The sequence below is a fragment of the Zootoca vivipara genome, chromosome 13 (genome assembly GCF_965207765.1).
Source record: "Zootoca vivipara chromosome 13, rZooViv2.hap1.1, whole genome shotgun sequence".
Classification (NCBI taxonomy): domain Eukaryota; kingdom Metazoa; phylum Chordata; class Lepidosauria; order Squamata; family Lacertidae; genus Zootoca; species Zootoca vivipara.
Window position 1 is genome coordinate 15,155,895 of NC_142596.1, and position 22,673 is coordinate 15,178,567.

A 22,673-nucleotide genomic window follows, 5' to 3' on the forward strand; every position below is an offset into this window, starting at 1 on the left:
ACCACTGTATGTAAACATATTGCAAAGCAAATTGCTACTAGTTATGTAGCAATTCATACTAGTTATGGATTGCACCAAAGAAGTGCTTTACTTTCCCAAAGGTGAGCTGTGTGACTCTATAGACAATTACGATAAGCAATTTCTGAGTTTTGTTATTAGTGACTTTGCAATGTCTCCGTTAATAAACTGAAAACTGTACTTAGCTGGTGCCCACTGGTCTTGTGGCTACTTGGTAAGGCAAGGATTTTTTAAAAAATTTTCTTTTAAAATACTTTGAGGTTTATTACCATGTGCAACCCATCCATGCCGACACTGGTCACATTGTCGCTGGTTTATTTTCCCAGGTTTAAAGCACTGGCAGCTGCAGCTTACCAGAGTGCAACGGATGGCCTGAAAGAGCAGAAACAGATTAAAAAGTTAAGGGGTGAGTAACATGTGCAACATGCTGGAGAGAAGAAAGGGGAAGGGAAATGGAACATGCATCTGCAAATATGTACAAAACGAAGAATTAGGAATATGCATAGATAGGTAGATAGGGCTGCCAAACGTCCAGAATTTCCTGGGCATAGCCGGGATTTGTTCGTGAAAAATAGCGTCCGGGTAGAATTTTCAAAAGCTGGTTTAAATGTCCGTGAAAACCCTGGCGTATGGCAGCCATATTGGAAGTGGTTTCCCCCCCCCCAATTTTTTTTACCAAAACAGCTCCAAAGCATACTTTTTTGGGGGGAAAGCTGAACAACCCCCCCAAAGCTTAACAACTTTTGTGTCTGGATTTTCACTTGTTGAAATATAGAAAGCCTAATAGAGCGCAATAGTCACAACGTGGATCAACCTCTTTATGGACTGTACTACTTCAGACTAGGGATGGTTTCTGAAAGTTTGCCATTTTTCCAGTATTAGGTTCAGTGCTCCACATTTCCCCTTTAGTCTGAGGGTGTTTCTTTTGCTTTGTTTAAAGTTCTCATGAAAACATACCAGCATTTTAGTCATACCTCATGTTATGTCTGCTGCGGGTTACGTCTTTTCAAGTTACGGACACACCAAACCCGGAAGTCCCGGAATGGGTTACTTCCGGGTTCGGCGTGCACGGATGCGCAGAAGCACCAAATCGCGCTTTGCGCATGTGCAGAAACTCTGAATTGCGTCACGCGAGTGTGCAGATTCGGCACTTCAGGTTGCAGCCTTTTCATGTAGTGAACGGGCCTCTGGAACAGATCACGTTCACAACCAGAGGTACCACTGTAGTTCAATTTTTCCTAATATACACATGTGTGTATGCAATTTTGCCTAGCACACACCTTTTTGCATTCCTCTCTGTTATTTTTTTAAAATATATATGAATTTTCATGCACACACATTTCTGTACACAACACTTGCTGGGAGAACTGCATTGCAAAATTCAGGAAAGTGCAAATTTCAACAGATTGCTGTGTTTCGGTTGGTATATTGTTCCGGAAAGCATGAATTTGGTGGGTTTGCATTTAAATGCAAACTGAACTAAATTTCTCCCCTGCAGGTTATTCCATAGTCTTTTCCCACAGAAAGCCAGGACATCAGAGAGAACCATTCTCCTAGCTCAGCCTTCTCTGTCTAATATTTAGGGCCAAATGACAAATTATCCTAAATGTGTTTCTTTCCACCTCTCTCTCTCTCTAACTAAAAGCAGCCAGAGGGATGGGGAGGGTGACCTAGATCAGCACATCAGCACAAGGGGCGGGGGGGGGCGGGTTTAACCCTTTCCCTATGCATCCACTTCCTACTGAAAGTAGGAAGCTGTCATTTAACCCCAGCTTTGGGGGACAAGCTGTCATTTAACCCCAGCTTTGGGGGAGCATTTTCAAAAGAGAAACACCCTGTGCAAGGGTCTTTGATCTGAATCCGTTCCTCCTTGCAGCTGCTGTTAGGTTGCTTTTTTTTATTTTAAAAAAAGTTTTTTAAAAATAAAAAACCCCTTCCCCTTCTCTAACCCAGTCATGAAATTCAAAGATATGTTTAGCATCACATGAAGTTTGACCCACATTTGCTACATGCAAATAAATAAATGGGACTTAAAAAATGCTTCAACTTAGAGAGACTGTACCCAACAATGAGAAAACAAAGGGCAAGATTTCCCCCAAACCATGTATTTAAATGCTTCTGACTATGAAACTATAGATACCAATTGCAACTCAGATCATTTTAAAAGATGTGTTGTTTAGGGCTATCTTTTAAAATCTAGTTGTTCTTCCTTTAGTTCCAGAGATGGGAACCAGGTGTTGCTAGATTCCAGCTCCCATCATCCCTGACCTGGGATGCTGGCTGGGGCTGATGCGACTCCAGAAATATCTTAAAGGTTGCAAGTCCCCCAACCCTGCACTGGTAGGGCATGCCATTTTAGGGAGCAAAACTTAATTTTTGCTCCCCCCCCCAGTTATGGGTGTGAGGAATTAAAATCTGCTATTATTGTTGTCATCAGACAACATATAAAATAATAATAATTATTAGCTTGGTAAGTCTATATTCAAGGGACCCAGGTGGCGCTGTGGTTAAACCACTGAGCCTAGGGCTTGCTGATCAGAAGGTCGGCGGTTCGAATCCCTGTGGCGGGGTGAGCTCCCGTTGCTTGGTCCCAGCTCCTGCCAACCCAGCAGTTCGAAAGCACGTCAAAATGCAAGTAGATAAATAGGGACGGCTACAACGGGAAGGAAAACGGCGTTTCCATGTGCTGCTCTGGTTTGCCAGAAGCGGCTTTGTCATGCTGGCCACATGACCTGGAAGCTATACGCCGGCTCCCTTGGCCAATAATGCGAGATGAGCGCCGCAACCCCAGAGTCGGTCACGACTGGACCTAATGGTCAGGGGTCCCTTTACCTTTACCTAAGTCTATATTTGATGAAGAAGCACATACACGTCTTTCAGAAAACTAAAGAATTTTAATGTTACCTTCTGAAAATGTTGGGTAATGAATAATAATAATAATAATAATAATAATAATAATCTGCAAGTACTTGGCAATCTTTTTTAATTATTTCTATGCAACTGTACACACATTTTACTGACCAAGCAAAACTAAACTATATTACTTTAGCTAGAATATCTTTTGAATTCCCAAGTCATGCTGCAACTTTTTAGCAACCCTCATTTTGGGAATTTGAAAGCTGAAAAATCTCATTCAAGGGCTGAAACTTGAGCAAATAAATGTAAGTCAACCAGTTATATGAGTTTTAACTGTATAAGTTTGCATGGGTAAAAAAGAGTATCTCCAAAGGGGGGGGGATCTTTAGATGATGTCACTACAGGCATCATTCTGCAAATAGTGCACTGTGTCATATTTCATAGTAAGTCGCAGGTGAGCTTGGGATCTACAGCGAGCAATCGCTGATAGGAATGTTATGATTCCGAATAAGTTACATTCCCATTCTCAGACACTCACTCATTCTCACACAGACTAATACAGCCCATGCTGCTTAGGGGGAAAAAGTGTTTCCTGAGGGCCAGAGAGAGAGGTTGAAGGGCCATATTTGACGCCATCCTTGAAAGAGGCCTTCATGCACATTGTTTCTTCCCAGTGCTATTTTTCAAAAGAAAAAAAGGAAAAAAAAGGGCCAGAGTTCACAATTAACACTTCCCTTTTTGCCTTAGAATGGCAATGGTGCCCACCTGAGAGGCGCCGGAACTGGGTTCTGGCGAGTTCTGGCAAAAGAAAAAAGCCCTTCTCATCCCCCATACCGCGTAGTAAAAAGGCACACAGTGTGGTAATTAATAGTAAAACAGAGGGAATATTGGGACAGGGGAGGAATGATCATTTCAGAAAGCAACAAAATTCCTTGTGACTGATATCTCCAAAGCTTTTTTATGGCAGCCCCCCCTGTACCTTGCGTGCACAGAAAAGGGAATTCAAGCAAGCGTAATAATAATAATAATAATAATAATAATAATAATATATTTATTTATAATCCGCCCATCTAGCTGGGCCCCCTCAGCCATTCTTGGTGGCTCCCAACAGAATACCAAAACACGATAAAAGCTCAAACATTAAAAACTTCCCTAAATAGGGCTGCCTTAAGATGTCTTCTAAAAGTCAGATAGTTGTTTATTTCCTTGACATCTGATGGGAGGGCGTTCCACAGGGCGGGCGCCACTACCGAGAAGGCCCTCTGCCTGATTTCCCTCACTTTCCCTCACTTCCACATGATGGGGGTATACTATCAAAGGGAAAGTAGACCTCTTAGTAATTAATTGATAGCCTTCCTAAGTACCAGTCATTTATGGAAGCAGGAGCTTCCATCTTCAACATCATCAACAACAACCTTTGGTTACTCTAGAGAGAGGATAGGATTGGACAGTATATGTAAAAGTATATTATTATTATTATTATTATTATTATTATTATTATTTTGCCCTTTATCCGAAGATCCCAAGGCGGCTTGCAACAGAAAAATAAGGAATGAGAATACAAAAAAAAACCCCAAAACAAACCAATAACCCTCTTCAAAACACATTTGAAAAGCCATAGGCCTGGTTATAGAGAGAGTATTTCGCAAACAGGGAGCCACTGCAGAAAAGGCCCATTCTTACGTTGCCAGCCTCCAGATCTCTCATGGAAGAGGCACCTGAAGAAGAGTCTCAAGTAGGATTTGGGCTGGTTCATGTAAAAAACAAAAGTAGATTCCAGGTTATAGCAGGGTATTAAAGGTGAATCTCAAAAAAGTTTAAAGGCTATGGATGGAGGAACAATTCGTAGGAGCGATTCATTTGAAAGACGTTAAGTAAATCAATAAGCGAACATTGCAAAAGCTAAGCCCCGTTCCTGAGAAAAAGCCATGCACTTGCTGTGAATTTACAAAACATGCATCACAACACACACTGAGAACTTTGCTTTAGATAGCCGGTTAGCCTAGCAGCTGGCATACTTTTGACAGAGCCGCAGAAAGTCATAAATTATCTTTATAAGGTTCATCTAAGTGGGATGGGGGGGGGAGAGGGAGGAAGCATGTTGTGTTGAGCCAAGGCCTCGTTGACTTCACGAGATGTCAACTATAACTGGAGTTCAATTATATTACCTCACTGCACTCCTTAAAGATGCTGTACTTTCCATAGACTGTGGTGTGTTCATCAGCCCCAGAAGATCAGAGTTAGATCAGCATTCCATAAATAAAGAAAGAGTCCGCAAAGAGGCGCCCCAGCAAAAATTGCAGGCGGGTTTCGAAGGCAGTTGTCCAAACAGATACATCAAGATGCAATGTAATATTCTTTCAGATAACCTTCACTTATTTTATGGGTTTTTACTTTCTTTCTCTATTCATCACATTTCAGCACCTCCTCGCACATTTTGTTTGGTTTGTTAGGCTTGGGTTAGGCTGTATCTCTCTCCCCCCCGCCGCCTTGCTTATAGGATTGCAAGAATGCTAAATACAACAATGTACAGTATCCATTTGCTAGATACCGGGCCAGATTACTGAATATTCAGATGATGTTGTAGTATAGTTGGGTGGCTAAAGACTTCAATGCCTAAGTAGGAAACCCCTGTTTACTAACCATTCCCTCCTTGCTTTTTATAGCAAGTTCTTGTGTATTTGTTGATACATCTCTTATTTGCTGTCATTTTATATTTACTTTTGACCAGGGTGGATTTGATTTAAATCACTAGGCAGTAAGACTTGATTTAAATTATCATCATTTTTTTACAGAAAGAGTCATTCTTGCTGGTATAATCTTAATATTGACAACCAGATGAAGGTTTCATTTTTGGAATAATAACTTTTCAGAGTAGTTTTTACAGTTATTTCAAAAATTACTGATTTGGTTATACTATTAGAAATACGTAAGGCAGATAATTATGAAATTATTGTGAGGTTTAATAAGTTAATTGTTTATATTTGGACAACGTTTCTGCTGTATTTTATTGGAAGGAGAAAAATAATAATTTCCTTAATAACAATTTAAACAATTTATTTAACTAAAACAATAGCATTATAGCATATGTATCCATGTTTGTTAACTGATGTGGCTAAACAATTAAAAACACACACAACTTAGACTGAGTTTTAGCACACATGAAAAAAAACTATCTTTAGAAAGATTTTTTTGCCCAAAAGCATTTTATTTTAAAAATCCAATTTAAATCGGAAAACCTGATTTAAATTAAAAAAACCCGATTTTTTAAAAATCATTGATTTTTATCCACTCTACTTTTGACTGGAAGCCTGTTTGACGACCACTGAGTGGCATACGCAGGCTACGACAGCAACAACAATAGATTCTTTTGGGAGTCAGCCTCTGGAAACCCTCGAAAAACCCTTTTAAAAAGCAGCAGCACTTACCAGATTGGTATGCATGGTGGCAATGGCAGCTGTCAGTCTTCCTCACTGCTGGAGGATGATGTGAAAATAACGACAAGGGGGGGGCAGACTGGTACCCCAAAGTGCTTGGCTGTGATTCTGAGGTACCCTGAAGTGCTAGCCATTTCCCCCACTCATTCCCAGCCATTTTTTCAGTTTCTCCACTCTCTCTTTTTGGCTGTTTTCCCCCTCTTTGTGCCTGAGAGCCAGTGTGGTGTAGTGGTTAAGAGCGGTAGACTCGTAATCTGGTGAATCGGGTTCGTGTTTCCGCTCCTCCACATGCAACTGCTGAGTGACCTTGGGCTAGTCACACTTCTCTGAAGTCTCTCAGCCCCACCCACCTCACAGAGTGTTTGTTGTGGGGGAGGAAGGGAAAGGAGAATGTTAGCCGCTTTGAGACTCCTTTGGGTACTGATAAAATGGGATATCAAATCCAAACACTTCTCTTCTTCTTCTTTTTGCAGATTAAACGGACGTGTTTAATTTCCCCCCTCACCTCACATTTACACAGTCGTGTGCGAGTTGAACACACAGTAAGTGGGGAGACGTCTGTATTCCACTCCTTTCCCCCTCTTTTCTTGACCCTCCCACCCCAAACCCTCACTATCTTGCCACTGAGCATGCTCAGTTCTCAATGGGCTCTCTCTCTCCCCTGCCTTTAGGGGGAGGGGCTCCCATTTCCTCCCCCTACTTCTGCATATATTGGGAATCCCTCCAGCAGGCCGATATTTCCATTCTGTTTCCTTAATGGGGGCATTTTGCTGAATAGCCATTATAACTTTACTGCAGAGTCAACCATCAGTATATATGATGCAATTTAAAGACACAATGGCTGGGCGTCCCACCTCATAGAAAGCATTCCTTCATTTGAAGGACTGTCCCGTCTGTCCAATTTAAACATAAATAAGCATAAGGAGGAAGAGTGAGGGCACTGAAACTGCCCACCAACAGGAGTAGAGCCAGGCTCCATCTGCACCACACATTTAAAGCAGTATCATTCCACTTTAAACAGCCATGGCTTCCCCTCATAATCCTTGGTTCTGTGGTTTGTCAAGGGTGCTGAGGGTAGTTAGAAGACCCCCTATTCCCTTCAAAGAGTGACATTGCCAAGAGTGGTTTAACAGTCAATCCTTCTTCCCAGGGAATTCTGGGAACTGACATAACTTGCCACAACGATCGATTATTTTCTTTGTTGCTAATATTAACTTATGGCCTTTTATGGATGCTTCTTCCAAATGCTCAAATACCACTGGATATGCTATCTTTTACAACAGGCCTGTGAGGTAGTCAAGAACGAGTACTATCCCCACATTGGGGGCTGGTTTTTTTTTGGACAGAACTCACCAGAACTCAGCCCTGGCACCTCTCAGGTGAGCACCATTGTCATTCTAAGAGAACAAGGGAGGTGTTCCTGGTGAGTCCGGGCACCCCTTTTTCTAGAAAAATAGCACATTAGAGATGGGAGGCTTGAGGGACAAAGCATGTGCAATTGAAGCAACTGCATATTATTTCATTCTTCAGTCCTGCTTCCCTTTCCCTGTTTCTTTCCCCTGCGTATGTCTTTAGATTGTAAGCAATTTGGGGCAGGGACCTGTCCTTTTGTAATCTTTAAAGTGCCACCATGCTCACTGGTGGCACTATATAAATTAGGAAATTAGTAAGTTATAATGCCATTGAACAAGTTTCTACCAAAGCTAAGGTTTGAATCAAAAGCTTCTTGATTCACACACCTCTACCTTTGGGATTACAGTACGAATGAAAGCACTTGGAGCAGATACTTCTATAAAGGCAAACGCCGCTGTAAGTTTTGTTCTGGCCCGCTTAATTTAAACAGAGACAGCTTTGTAGTCAGCATTCAGGGTGGTGATAAAGAGGCAGATCAGTCCCAGAGCAAAACTCAACCAACAGGACAGCTGGCAGATTTGTGGGTCTCACAATGGAAAGCAGACCGTTATCAGAACTCATCTGTCTCTGGATTAAGTTAGAAATTCTTCCCCAAGTGCAGTTTAGGTCATTAGAACATCTAAATGCCAAATTCTCTACTCTGTGTACATGATGGGAACGAGAGAGTGATTTATAGCTTCTGCTAATAGACTGGCGAGCTTGGTACCAGCCGGGCTGTAAACAAGAGAGGGTGTTTTTCCTTCCCTTCCAGGAATCTAATTTCTTGGGTGCCATTATCCATTCAAAATATTTCCTCCGGCTGCTCTAAAATCTTCTTCCCTCCCTGAAATCCTTTTTCTTCTCACACCCTCTGTTTTTTTTTAAAAAAACGCACCACCTCACATGACACCCTTTTACAATGACAAAATCTCCCATTTTTCTCCATCTCCCCACAGTGAGATCCATACTGAACTGGGTCTGGATCAGATCTGAGCTCAGTCGTGCCCCCGGCCCCCTGAGATTAACCTTGGGAACTGCCTGCAAAACGTCAAGAACGGCGGTGTAAAATTAAATGGGTCTGTTTATTAGGAAGTTGGCCTCTCTTAGCTCATCTTGTGCATTTCCCTGTTGTTTACAACACAGCCAGAAGGAGTCCTGAAGCAATTTACAAGAACTTGCAAGATTCAAAAGGTAGATGACGTGCAGCAGAATTTCAGTGCCATGGAAAGATTTAGGACACAGTGGTGATTGCCAGGGAAGGAGAGTGCAGGATTTGAAGTGAAGCATAACTGCCCATTAAAAGGCAACATGGGAGCTTGCTTTTATATCTCAGATCCTCCAAGTGTCCCTATTTTCCATGGACAGCCCTGGATTAACAGAAGCCGTCCTGGTTTCTGATTTGATCTCAGAATGTCCCACTTCTCCGTAGGACATCCCTATTTTCATTGGAGAAATGTTGGAGGGTATAGAGTTTTCCGACTCCCGAGCCAAGGAGATAAGTAACTATACAACCTATAGAAGAGATCTGAAGGCAGCGCTGTGTAGGGAAGTTTTTTTAAAATGTTTAATGTTTTATTTATTATGTTTTATTATGTTTTCATATATGTTGGAAGTCACCCAGAATGGTTGGAGCAACCCAGTCGGATGTGTGGGCTATAAATAATAATAATAATAATAATAATCATCATCATCATCATCAGTGGGTTTTTTTCTGGGGGATACGCATACCCCTAAACATTTTGTGAATCTGATGACAGCTTCATTTCCTTTCCAGGTGATTTTATTGAGTCAAAATGAGAACACCCCTAAACATTATTATTTTTTAAAGAAAAAAGCAATGATAATAATATTAAATAGGGCATCTGTATTTTCATCAGAGAAATGTTGAAGGGCATGATAACTGGATTATGGTATTGTTGTAACCTGCCTTGGGAACTTATGGTGAAGGGTGGGTAAGATATCTGATTGATTAATTAAGACAGGCATGTCAAACCTGCGGCCCTCCAGATGTTTTGGACTACAATTCCCATCTTCCCCAACCACTGGTCCTGCTAGCTAGGGATCATGGGAGTTGTAGGCCAAAACATCTGGAGGGCCGCAGGTTTGACATGCCTGAATTAAGATGTGGCATAATGTAGCAAACTCAAGGGCTAGATTAGAAGATGAAGCCAATATGCATTCACAAAATGTAGGATATAATGCCCTGATCCAAATCTGTGTGTACGCTTTTCTGTATGCCATGACTTCACATTAAAGTGAAATGCAGGCAGATATTCACCACCATTGAAATGAATGGAGGAGTCCTGTTGAGCATGGAAGCTCCATGTGTTGCTAACTTACGGGTTAGTGAGAGTTATACCTTCAAAGGGTGGGGTAGAAGAAAAGAAACATACAAATTTCTTTGGGGCTACTGTGTTTCTAAAGATGAACATTTAAAATAAAATATTTAAGTTGACGTTTGGCTTGCCAATACTTTGCACATACTTTGTACAAGTCAGCTCCCAAGTTAGCCCCACTGAGTTCAATTATACTGAATTAAGCTTAAGTTTATTTATTGTTACTCTTTAGGGCTATAGGAAGCTGCCTCATGCAGAGCCATGCCATTGGTCCATCTCGCTCAGAATAGTCTAGCTCAGCCTTTGCTAACCTGGCCAGGTGCCTCAGAAGTTTGGGGCTCAACTCCAGCCATCAGCAGGTTAATGAAGGCTGGCCTAGTCTGATGGACAGCAGGTCTTATGGGTTTCAGAAGTCTTTCCCAGCCCATTCCCAGCTCCGCAGTGCCTCCTTAGAGATCTCAGGGGCAGTAGAGACGATCCAGCAGAAATGACGTACGTGTTCTACCAATGAACTTCAGTCCTTCCCCAAAATTAAAATATGGAAAAACAAAACCCACATCTGAACTGGATCGTGCAACTGTATCTTATGCAACGCCATACATTTTAAACTCAACCGCACAGAGCATATGCACAAGATATCATCAACAATGTTAGAGACTTACGCAATATATTTTTTGCAGTTTACATTACACAATGTAAAACAGAACGAAACCACACATTTTCTCCTGAGGATGAGCAAAACAGATTTTAATAATTGCCTCTAATGATGCAATACCACCATGTTAATTTTCAAGCACGCAGCATTCCTTACCAATGACTAGAAACTTTGGGAAGGGGAGCAGCTTTTAACCTTGGCCTTATGGAGCTGACCATTCAAATAAAATCTCCATCTTGGGAGAGGATTTTTTTTAAAAAAACAAAAACTTGGGAAGTGGAAAATACTTTCAAACTAAGCTATTCTGAGCTAGATGTGGTAGGGAATAATTCTCCATTTGCTTTTAAATATGCTGGGCATGTTAAATATGTCCATGGCATGTTGAAGTAAATGATGGCAACTAAGATGTTTTTCTTCTGGAAAAGGTTTGAGGTTGAATACATTCAAGAGTCAGGCAAGCTGATTTTGAACTAGTTACAGGAAAAACTGAAGATATGGAACCAGTAAAAGTGTGTAATAGAGTTATATCAGGCAAGAATGAGCTACAGGATGACCACAAGAAAGAGGACTAAAGAGGCATTTGCATACAACTTGCACATGCTAATTTATAAGTATAGGTGCACTTTTAGTAACAGTTACTATGATTCACCTTGCCGGCAAAGGTCCGTATAGTTAAAGCTATGGTTTTCCCAGTAGTGATGTATGGAAGTGAGAGCTGGACCATAAAGAAGGCTGTTCGCCGAAGAATTGATGCTTTTGAATTATGGTGCTGGAGGAGACTCTTGAGAGTCCCACAGACTGCAAGAAGATCAAACCTATCCATTCTTAAGGAAATCAGCCCTGAGTGCTCACTGGAAGGACAGATCCTGAAGCTGAGGCTCCAATACTTTGGCCACCTCATGAGAGGAGAAGACTCCCTAGAAAAGACCCTGATGTTGGGAAAGATTGAGGGCACAAGGAGAAGGGAACGACAGAGGAGGCGATGGTTGGACAGTGTTCTTGAAGCTACGAACATGAGTTTGACCAAACTGCGGGAGGCAGAGGAAGACAGGAGTGCCTGGCGTGCTCTGGTCCATGGGGTCACGAAGAGTCGGACACAAGTAAATGATTAAACAACAACTATGATTTACACAGAAATATGAAACATCTCACCATAATGGAGAACACAATGACCAAGGAAGGAAGTGCACTGCTGCTGACTTTTGATGAGTAACTTTACATTCTCCTTCAACTTTACTCTCTTTTCTTAAGGTTCTTTACTTTTGAAATCAACGTGCACCATACAGCCCTTCAGAAAGAGGAGCGAAGGTGAGTCTGTGATCCTTCAGAAGTTGTTGGGCTCCAACTTCCATCAGCCCCAGCCAGCATGGTCAATAGACAGGGAGGGTGGGAGTTGTAGTTCAGCAACATCTGGAGGCACAAAGGTTCCAGGGAAGCCCAGAGAAGTGTCATCGCTCAGAGACAGAGCATCTGCATTGCATGCAGAAAGTCCCAGGTTCAATTCTAGCATCTGCAGGCATGGCTAGGAAAGACATTCCATCCGAAACCAGCCACAGCCAATCAGGGTAGACCAGATAGCCAGTGTGGTGCCCTCCAGATGTTCCTGAACTACAACTCCCATCATCCCTGATCATTTGCCAAATTGGCTGTGGCTAAAGGGAATTGGGAGTTCAACAGCATCTGGAGGGTATCACAGTGCCTCCCTTCTGGAGGAGACAATACAGGATGGAGCAATGATCTGCATCATGGCAGCTTCCTATGCTCCTGTGTTTACTTGAGATAATGTGCAAATAATAATAATAATAATAATAATAATAATAATAATAATAATAATAATAATAATTTATACCCCGCCCATCTGGCTGGGTTTCCCCAGCCACTCTGGGCGGCTTCCAACAGAATATTAAAATACATCTACTAAACATTAAAAGCTTCCCTAAACATGAGAGTGAGAGGCTAGAGAAACAAGGATGATGGGAACTAGAGTCCAACAACCCCTGGAGAGCTACGTCTTCCCTATCTGTAACATTGAGAATGTGCTCAAATATACAGTATGACTATCTGTAGAAGCAGGCTGCATGCTGACCCCACTTGCGAGCCCTCAAGCTAGACCCGAAACATCAATACCGTTCCCAGCAACAAGATGCCAAGTCTTGCTTCACTCTGGATCCAGCCCAGATTCTGACAGCAAGGGGGCAAGACACACAAAGGTTTAAAATGTGGTACTAAGCTGTAGTCCTAAATATGTTGCCCGAAAGCTACCGGTAAGGTCACATCTGCACTTTGGCCAGAATGCTCAATTGCATTACAATTTCCCCCCTCTCTTTTCACTTAAATAGAGCAAATAGAGTCCAGAGGGAAAATTAATATTCATAACACTTTATTAAGCAAACTGAACAAAAAATGTGTAAAGTCTAAGGAGAAAAAAACAGAGAGGTTTTGTCTTTGTTTTACTTGCACACAGCAGGAAGACATTGACCTAAACATACAGAGTTAAACTCCCTCAGAACTATGCAGCCAATTGGAGCATGTGCTTCCTTATTGACGACCACACCACTGTGCTTACTAAAGGCCATTTCCACCACCATCGTGGCTCTTTATTGACTGACTAGTGTATTTCAGCCCGTTCAATAAACGGGCGCTAGAGAGAGAGAGAGAGAGAGAGAGAGAGAGAGAAGCGAGTGGGGCTTCTCCGGGACGCGCTGCCTGCGCGAGCGAAGGGGAAAAGAATCAGCCGTGAGAGGGGCGAAGGGAAAAAGCAGCCGTGAGAGGGGAAAGTTGCGGCCGCGTTTCCCTCCAGTGACCGCCTGAGGTGGTTTGCTGTGGCGGCGGGCGGGCGGTTTGTGTGCGTGTGTGTGTGTGTGTGAGAGAGAGAGAGAAGCGCACGGGTCTATCTCGCAGCCTCCTCCTCGCGCTGCTGCTTAGAAGCGAGTGGTTGCCGGCCGCAGGTAGGTAACGGTAGGCAGAGGAGTGGGGGGGGGGAGAGCGCTCGCGTGTGCGTTCCAAGTCTCTGGTCCAATCCCTGTGTCCGTGGGGCACATGCACAGTAGCGCGGAAACGGGACACACGGAATCTGGACGCAGAGACACAGGGACTTTATTATATAGGATTCACTAAGAACAGAATTAACCCTTAAGCCACACATGGAATGATCTCTGTTGTTGCACTTCCAACATCTCTTCCTGTCCCACCTCCTCCTGCTTTCTCTTCTGTATCATCAACAATTAGAGGTTAACATATATAGCATGAATGAGGCTCAAAAGTAATTTAAGCTTCATGTATGAAAGCACCATAAGCCTTAGGGATGATGCGCCACTAACAATCAAATCCTGAATAACTAAGGGCTATAGCATGCATGGTTTTCTTTGCATTATATATCAGTATATACATTACATAGGAAGTCCAAATTTTAGTCAGTGTTAACGGTTATCTTTTGGAAATACGAGATCAAATTCATGAGCGCTCAAAAACAGATAATTAATCCCACACTTTTTGGACATAGGCTGCATTCAAATGGCAGTTTATACCGTTTTCCTGACGCTTCCCCACTCTTAATTTCTGCATTCTGTTTGAGCTTTCACATGACATTAAACGCTAGTCCCAGAACTACAGCACAAGTGTAACACTAATTTTCATGTTATTTGCTTCTAGAAAAAATCTGTTTGCTAATAACATAGCAATGAGTGCTAAACTTGAGCTGCATTCTGCTGTCTTTCTGGAGCTGGCTTTTTTTGCCATGTGAAAGCTCAAATAGAATGCAGAAATTGCCGTATTTTTCAGTGTATAAGACTTTTGTTGTTGTTGTTGTTGTTTAGTCGTTTAGTCGTGTCCAACTCTTCGTGACCCCATGGACCATAGCACGCCAGGCACTCCTGTCTTGCACTGCCTCCCGCAGTTTGGTCAAACTCATGTTCGTAGCTTCGAGAACACTGTCCAACCATCTTGTCCTCTGTCGTCCCCTTCTCCTAGTGCCCTCAATCTTTCCCAACATCAGGGTCTTTTCCAAGGATTCTTCTCTTCTCATGAGGTGGCCAAAGTATTGGAGCCTCAGCTTCACGATCTGTCCTTCCAGGGAGCACTCAGGGCTGATTTCCTTAAGAATGGATAGGTTTGATCTTCTTGCAGTCCATGGGACTCTCAAGAGTCTCCTCCAGCACCATAATTCAAAAGCATCAATTCTTCGGCGATCAGCCTTCTTTATGGTCCAGCTCTCACTTCCATACATCACTACTGGGAAAACCATAGCTTTAACTATACGGACCTTTGTCGGCAAGGTGATGTCTCTGCTTTTTAAGATGCTGTCTAGGTTTGTCATTGCTTTTCTCCCAAGAAGCAGGCGTCTTTTAATTTCGTGACTGCTGTCACCATCTGCAGTGATCAAGGAGCCCAAGAAAGTAAAATCTCTCACTGCCTCCATTTCTTCCCCTTCTATTTGCCAGGAGGTGATGGGACCAGTGGCCATGATCTTGGTTTTTTTGATGTTGAGCTTCAGACCATATTTTGCGCTCTCCTCTTTCACCCTCATTAAAAGGTTCTTTAAATAAAGTATAAGACTTTATTTTTCCCTAAATTTTTGAAGTTTAAAATAAGGGGTCATCTTATACACGGATAGTGCATTGTCTTAATTTTGAGTCCCCCAAAATAGGGGCCGTCTTATATACGGGGGTGTTATACTTGGAAAAATATGGTAACAATCGAGGGAATGCCAGGAAATGGAAAAAAATGCCGGATGAATGCAACCATATACCCATGAATATTGGACCACGATTTTGGGCAAGTGTGAGGAGCTTTTGTCCCTCCAGGTGCTGTTGGACTATAACTCCCATTAGGTCCAATGGCCAGGGATAATGGAACTTATAGTTCAGCAACACCTGGAGGACCAAGGTTCCCCACACCTGCTTTAGGGGAGAGAGAGTAGCTCAGCGGTAGAACAACTGCTTTGCATGCAGAAGGTCCTAGGATTAAACTCTCACATCTCCGGGTGGGTTGGCAATGTCCCCTGTCTAAAACCCTGGGCAGTCGCTGTCAGTCAATGCGGACCAAAGGTAGCTGATATTGCTGGACTACAGCTCCCATCGTCCCTGACGCAGGCTGGGGATGATGGGAGTTGGAGTTCCACATCTGGATGGTACCACAGGAAACGAGCCATTGCTAATCTGATGACTAATTGAAATGCTGTTTATAGCATAGTATTGGAGGCATGCAAACTGACTATCCAAAAGTCAAAAACGTTTGGGTCTCCCCAGGAGAAAAAAAGCAAGAAGGGAATGCTTTTGCTGACTAATGGCCACTAAGATGTACAGATGACAACCACATTGGGCAGCTTGAAGTTTCTGGAGAGTTTTCTTTGGCTGTGGAAAGCTGGAATGACTCGCCAGAGTGTACAACTGGAGGCTGGCACCTGGGCATCTTAGACACAGTTTCTTGGTCCCTGCCAAGGCAACCTTACACTACTAATTTTATTTTCATGAGGGTTGCTGTCTTTTGGGGCTTTTTGTGTTGTTTAACAGGGGTCACCTATTATCTGAAGGGTGCACTGTATGATTCCCCCCCTGTGTTTTATTTTTTTTGGGGGGGTTATATATGTTTTGGTCTATTTTTAGGGCGTTCTGAGTACCACCAGCTTTTCTTCTGTGCACTGGGTATTTTGCAGTGCCTGTGACAGTTTCCACCATCTCCAAACATGCCCCCAGGTATCAAAAGGTTGAGGTGCCCTGGAATGGAACATTTCTTATAATGAATTAAAAGGAGGAACACACATTTGCTCGTTCGTTGCTCAGCTGTCCCAAGGCAGTCACACAATTTGCCTTTGCTGGGCAGTGGTAATTTTGGATGTGCAACGTAACGGTTCTCACGAGGGCTGGTGCTCTTTGGGTGGTAATGTGCATTACTTCACTTGCCTCAAATTGTGGTGGGAAACCCTGTGGCGCTTTGTGACCCCCCCTCCTTATTCTGCTGAGTGGGGCCCTGGGCTGCCTGCCCTAAAGGCCTACACCAGGCATAGGCAAATTCCGGCCCTCCAGATGTTTGGGACTACAATTCCCATCATCACTGACCACTGTTCCTGTTAGCTAGGGATGATGGGAATTGTAGTCCCAAACATCTGGAGAGCCGGAGTTTGCCTATGCCTGGCCTACAGTAATGGTGCCACTGCTATTGTTCAGAGTTGGAAGGGACCAGGGGTGACATATGGTCTAACGCCCTGCAATGCAGGCATCATTTGCCCAATGTGGGGCTCGAACCAACAACCCTGAGACTCATTCCTTTAGCCAGGCATTCTGCTTCTAATGGTGGCAAATGAAATTACTCTGCAAGTTAAAAGGGAAGGCATCAAGGGGGTGATCCAGTCCCTGTTGGTTGTCCACAGTATCTGGTAGCCCAGGTTACATACTACCTCTAAATACAGAAGCTACATTCACTGTGGCTCCATCCATTGTAGCTACCCAGCATTGATAGACCTATCCTCCCACTATGACTAGATGTGCCCACTATGGAACATCACATGGCACCTTGGGGAAGGATGTAGTAGTAGCAGTAGTAGTAGTAGTAGGAGTAAAGGTAAAGGGACCCCTGACCATTAGGTCCAGTCATGACCGACTCTGGGGTTGCGGCGCTCATCTCACATTATTGGCTGAGGGAGCCGGCGTACAGCTTCCAGGTCATGTGGCCAGCATGACAAAGCCGCTTCTGGCGAACCTGTGCAGCGCACGGAAATGCCGTTTACCTTCCCACTGTAGTGGTACCTATTTACCGTGTTTCTCATATTATAAGACATGTCTTATATTTATTTTTTCCTCAAAAAAACACATTATGGCTTATTTTCAAGGGATGTCTTATTTTTTTCCTCCTCCTCCTGCTGCGGCCAGCATTGCTGCTGCGCCTATCACTATGTCTTATTTTCAGGGTATGGCTTATATTCCTTGAATGCTTAAAAATCCTGCTATGTCTTATTTTATGGGTATGTCTTAAAATATGAGAAACAGGGTATCTACTTGCACGTTGACGTGCTTTCGAACTGCTAGGTTGGCAGGAGCTGGGACTGAGCAACGGGAGCTCATCCTATTGCAGGGATTCGAACTGCCGACCTTCTCTTCAGCAAGCCCTAGGCTCTGTGGTTTAACCCACAGCACCACCTACATCCCTAGTAGTAGTAGTAGTAATAATAATAATAATAATCGCAATATTTTGAGAATGGGCCATAGATTAATGGTACAATATCTGTTTGGAATGCAGGAGGCCCTGGTTAAATTCCCAGCAACTTCAGGTAGGGCTGGGAGGGGCTCCCTGCCTGAAATCCTGGAGAGTAGCTGCCAGTCAGTGCAGACAATACAGAGTTAGATGGACAAAGGCAAGAGACATTCATTTTCCCCACCCTAACCACAACTTCCTTCTTTACAATTAAAGATGGTAAGGATCGCACGTTCTTTTCTTTTTTAAATCTGCCAGCTCACTTCATCCTAAAATATACAGCATCACTCAAGAAATAAATTGCACCAGTGAACTTTAAATGAGAAAGGAAGCTGAATTTGGGAGAAGTGACACTACCTGTTTCCTAGCACATAATGGATTTGAGGTTAAATATGCACAGTCTCGGAAGGGTCTACCGAGGCAACGCCGCAATGGCAAGGCATGCCCCTTCCCCAAACTAATTAAACGGATTGCCTCTGCTCCTCAAGAGCCAGAGAGGGAGAGCAGCCCACATGGCCTGTCCCTATCCCTAAAAATCAACATCCAGCTACTGAAGACTGGACTCATCTCTGGCAATTTGTGCTGTGATCCCAACGTTACAGGAAGACAATGGGTTGCCACAGCCGCCTTCTTTGCCAAAAGAGAGATCCCAGGACTTTCGCTCTGTTTGAGTGTCTGTGTGTCAACAGCAGCAACCTGCACTATAATTTTTTTCTTTTTTTAAAAAAGCAAGTTAATGGATAGCAAGATACACTCATTTTCTGCACCCCACCCACAATTTTCGTCTTTACAATTAAATACGATTAGCTGGCATTCCCTTTAACCGTCAGAGGCGCACAGTGGCAGATCTGTAGCCACAAAAGAGGCGCAATAAATGAGAAGAACATGTTACTGCACTGCATTTGAGAAAGTTTGGCTCCGAGCTATGCGCTGATTAATATCAGATCTCCTCCTTTACTCGCCTCTTGACAATCTTGTCACATCTGGCTGACAAATCCTTACAAGCTTATCCAAACCAAGGCAGCCCCAGTCATGCTTGGGGTCTAGCTGGAAGGAAGCGGCAACACCAGCCGCGCACTGATGTGCCATCAGTGAAACTAATGAAGCTGACTTCAGTTGCAGGCTCCCGGAACAGTAAAAAGGAGCACAACATGCCTCAAGGTTTTGCAACACAGCGCAGAGTTAGCTCACCAGAAGATAAGACAAACAATCACCTCCCAAGGTTCAAGGAGCCAAAGAACTGCATGATCAAAAAGAGAGAGAGAGAGAGAGAGACGATTGCTAACATACTTTAGCAGCAAGCTCAACCTAAAAAAAAAAGTGGTACAATTTATAAATCCTGCTCCCCACTTCCACTTTTCAAAAATAACAATTAATGTTCATATTTTACCAGTCTTCCATACCTAACTTGGATGCTGTTAAGCAGAAACACTTTTTCTCTGTCTCCATAACTAGAAAACAATTGTTTCCCCAAGAATCCAAAGTTATTGAGCGTGGAACACATCTGTATAAAATCACTCCCCCCCTTTCTTTCTCACAAACATTTTCAATTGATGGGTAATCGTTTTTATTTTAAAGCAAATGTTTGTTTGTTTTTTAAATGAAGGAATGGGATGATGGCAAGAGGCTTGATGTGTTCACCGAGCAGGAAAGTAAAATTAACTATTTCTTTCGCTATGCCAGCAAGACAGCACAAGAGTCTGTTTTGACAGTTTTGCGATGGTGTTTTTTACAGAATGAAATTAGGAAGGACAGAAAATCCCAAAAGATACATTGGTGTTTGCCAGTCTGGGATGTAATGATTTAATTTTCTAGTTCTTCTTGTGTTTTAAAAGCACAAACAACAAACAACAACTTTGTGACAAAGGACTCCCCCCACCCACCCCTAAATGCCTATTTTGCAAGACACATTATGGTCAGCAATGAACTATCTATACAAAGGGCACACACCATTGCTGGTCTGAGCTCCAAAGAAACTTCCTTTGCAAAATTGCAGTGTCTGGTCTCCTGTGCATTTTTTTTTTACATCACAATAATGATAATGTATTTGCTTAGAGCACTTGACTCAGAACACATTGAAGTCACAAATCATGACTTTCATAGCTATTAATGTACAACCAGGACCTGTACGATTAAACATTGTCAGGTCGTCATGATTTACAGATCCTGATGCTTCAACGGGGGAAAGATTAATTGGCAGTCCAATTCTGCTTTATCACAATGATTTTCCATAACTTATAGGCAAAGGAAGGCAATTCCATCGTTTAGGATGCATTTCGTCCAGAAGGCCAGCGTTTTGTAAGTAAGGTTTGCTGTGCAAAGCACACTTACTTTTGAATCAGTTTTTTAAAAAGGAAATAAAAGAGATGAAATAAATCAATGGGGTTATTTCTGTGCAAACCTGCTTAGGCTCAGCCTGTTAAGCAAACAGATAATTCCAAAACACAAGGTAGCAGTCAAATAAGCACCAGGATCGCACTTGAAATCTTATTGTTTGCTAACCCAGGATAAAGAAGCAATTACAGCAAATAGCATTATTTCTATAGCAGAAGAGCTTGCAAGCAGGGAAGGGGGGGGGAAGACAACCCAAATCCATGCACAAACTACAAAAGAACTTTCCTTACCTCCGACATTCTTACGGAGCATGTGTTTTGAGAGCTATAAAACAGTTTCCCATCCCCTCTGCTGTGAGTTGTACAAAGAAGAACCAGGAAACATTCCTGTCTGTACAAGTAAGGGAGACAGAATCATCACACGCCTTGGTCTTTTTTACCCTTGTCTGAAGCAAGAGAGCACCTCCACGCCTGATGTGCGCTTACAGTGAGCACAGGGGAGTGAAATCAGATCCCTCCTCCAGAAACCTACAGTCCTAAGTTGTGACTGCCTCTCTCTCTCTCTCACCTCTCCAGGATGCTCCCACCTCAGCGCTCCGGAGGGGAGTGTTTCGGCTTGGCCCTCCAGTCACAGGGCAGACCCCGCGCAGCTGGCTCGGAGAGGGCATGACACTCATCTTTCACAGAGACCTGATCAAAAGGAGCCAGGGCGACCCGAGGCTCTCCTAATGCAGCCCAGGGAGAGCCTCTACCTCTGCTCTTACCGCCTAACTAAGGCATTAAATCAATGCAGCTAACCTAAGGCCTATATTATTATTATTTTGCTCCTTTCAAAGAATGTGAACAACTTTCAGCAAGGAAAGCTTGGTGTGGTGTTCTTTGTTTTTGTTTTCTAAGGCTGGGGTGAGGGCGGCGGTGGGGGGGACAGACACCTCCCACCTTTTTAATTTTTTTGGTACATTTCTGGAGTTGCACCACAATGGTTTAAAAATGGCTAAATAAAGTGAGAAAGTATTTTTTTAAAAAAAAATTGAAAAGTTTTTGGGGAAAAAATGAGGAGGGGGAAACAAGTAAGATTTGCACATCTGTATATTGGAGGATTTGTAAAAGATTTGCACATCTAAACAAGACTTTGATCAGATATACTAATCGATGTGTGGTGTGGATACAAATTTATCATATGTAGAGGGCAATTATCACTTCCTAGTGTGCAGAGCCAGCATTCAGTTGCAAAGCGGGATCCCTACCCATTAAACTTGGGAGCCCACATGTAAGAGCTGATAAATATAGTGGAACACTATACCTTATGCTTGCTGAGTTAAACCATCGGTCCAGCTAGCTCAGGATTGCCTACACAGGCTGGCAGCAGCTCTCTAGGATTTTAGACAGAGGACATTCCCAGTCCTACTGGGAGATGCCAGCAATTGAACAAGGGACCTTCTGCATATAGGGCAGAATGAGTTCCTGTGTCCCCAGTGGAAAGCTGCAGTTCCTTTTTCTTGTCCCTCTCCTAACACGTTTTATTGTGTGTTATATTGCACTCTAACATGACCTAGAACCTGGAACCTGGGGGTAAGGTCATGCAAATGAAGAGGTGGGGCTATGCAGATTGGGGCAGGTTTGTTTATTGGCATTTCCCATTTAATTATCCAAGGCAAAAAAAACAACAGGTTGCAATCAGCAAGTTGGCAGGGACGAAACTTGCTGCTAGCTGCCATTTAGTCATATGCGCTTGAGCACAACTTTGCTACCTTTCACAATGGCTGTGCTCACATGTAATGCTAAACCGTGGTTTGGAGAAACAGGCCTAAGCAGGGATGAGTTTCAGCAAGCCTGAGGATCACCCCCTTCTCCTCCAAGTATGCCCAGAATAAATATTTCATCAGGGTTTGGTTTTTGGACGATGGCTTGTTGTGTCATCCAAACTATGAGTAGTGGTTTAAAACAAACTCGCACACCAAGTTCAACAATCAGGTACAGTGGTACCTTGGTTGTCAAACGCCTTGGTAGTCAAACAACTTGGAACCCAAACACTGCAAACCTGGAAGTAAGTGTTCTGGTTTGTGAATTTTTTTTGGAGGCCGAATGTGCTCCGTTTTAAGTGTTATGCTTCCGATTTGAGTGCCACACTTTCATTTTGAGTGTTACGCTGAGGCCTGTCTGTTTTTGATATTTATTTTGCGTTTTTGTTTTTGAGGCTCTTTTCTTGTGACTGTGGGGAACCCAATTCAGCTACTGATTGATTGGTTGTGTGACTGCAGTACATTGTTTATTGCTTTCATTTTATGGATCAATGGTCTTGTTAGATAGTAAAATTCATGTTACATTGCTGTTTTAGGGTTGCTTTTAAAAGTCTGGAATGGATCAATCCATTTTGCATTACTTTCTATGGGAAAACACGCCTTGGTTTTGGAACGCTTTGGTTTTGGAACGAACTTCCGGAACAGATTAAGTTTGA

General features: G+C 43.0%; 1 protein-coding gene across 4 annotated transcripts in view; it reads right to left on the reverse strand.

Moving 5' to 3' along the window:
- Window positions 1-21,036, reverse strand: part of BNC1 (basonuclin zinc finger protein 1) — a 36,618-nt gene extending 15,582 nt beyond the window's left edge. The window contains exons 1-2 of one of the 4 annotated variants that reach the window (XM_035131776.3): window positions 20,784-21,036; window positions 288-390 (exon numbers count right to left, since the gene is read on the reverse strand). Coding sequence is in view for 3 of the 4 variants with exons in the window: in XM_060282366.2 (XP_060138349.2) it covers window positions 288-390; window positions 4,558-4,581 (127 nt within the window). In the remaining variant the exon portion in view is untranslated. Of the gene's footprint in view, window positions 1-287; window positions 391-4,557; window positions 5,731-6,302; window positions 6,857-20,506 lie in introns of those variants that run through there. The other 3 variants (XM_035131774.3, XM_088656926.1, XM_060282366.2) reach the window with 3 other exon arrangements.
- Between the last annotated feature and the right edge of the window lie 1,637 nt (window positions 21,037-22,673).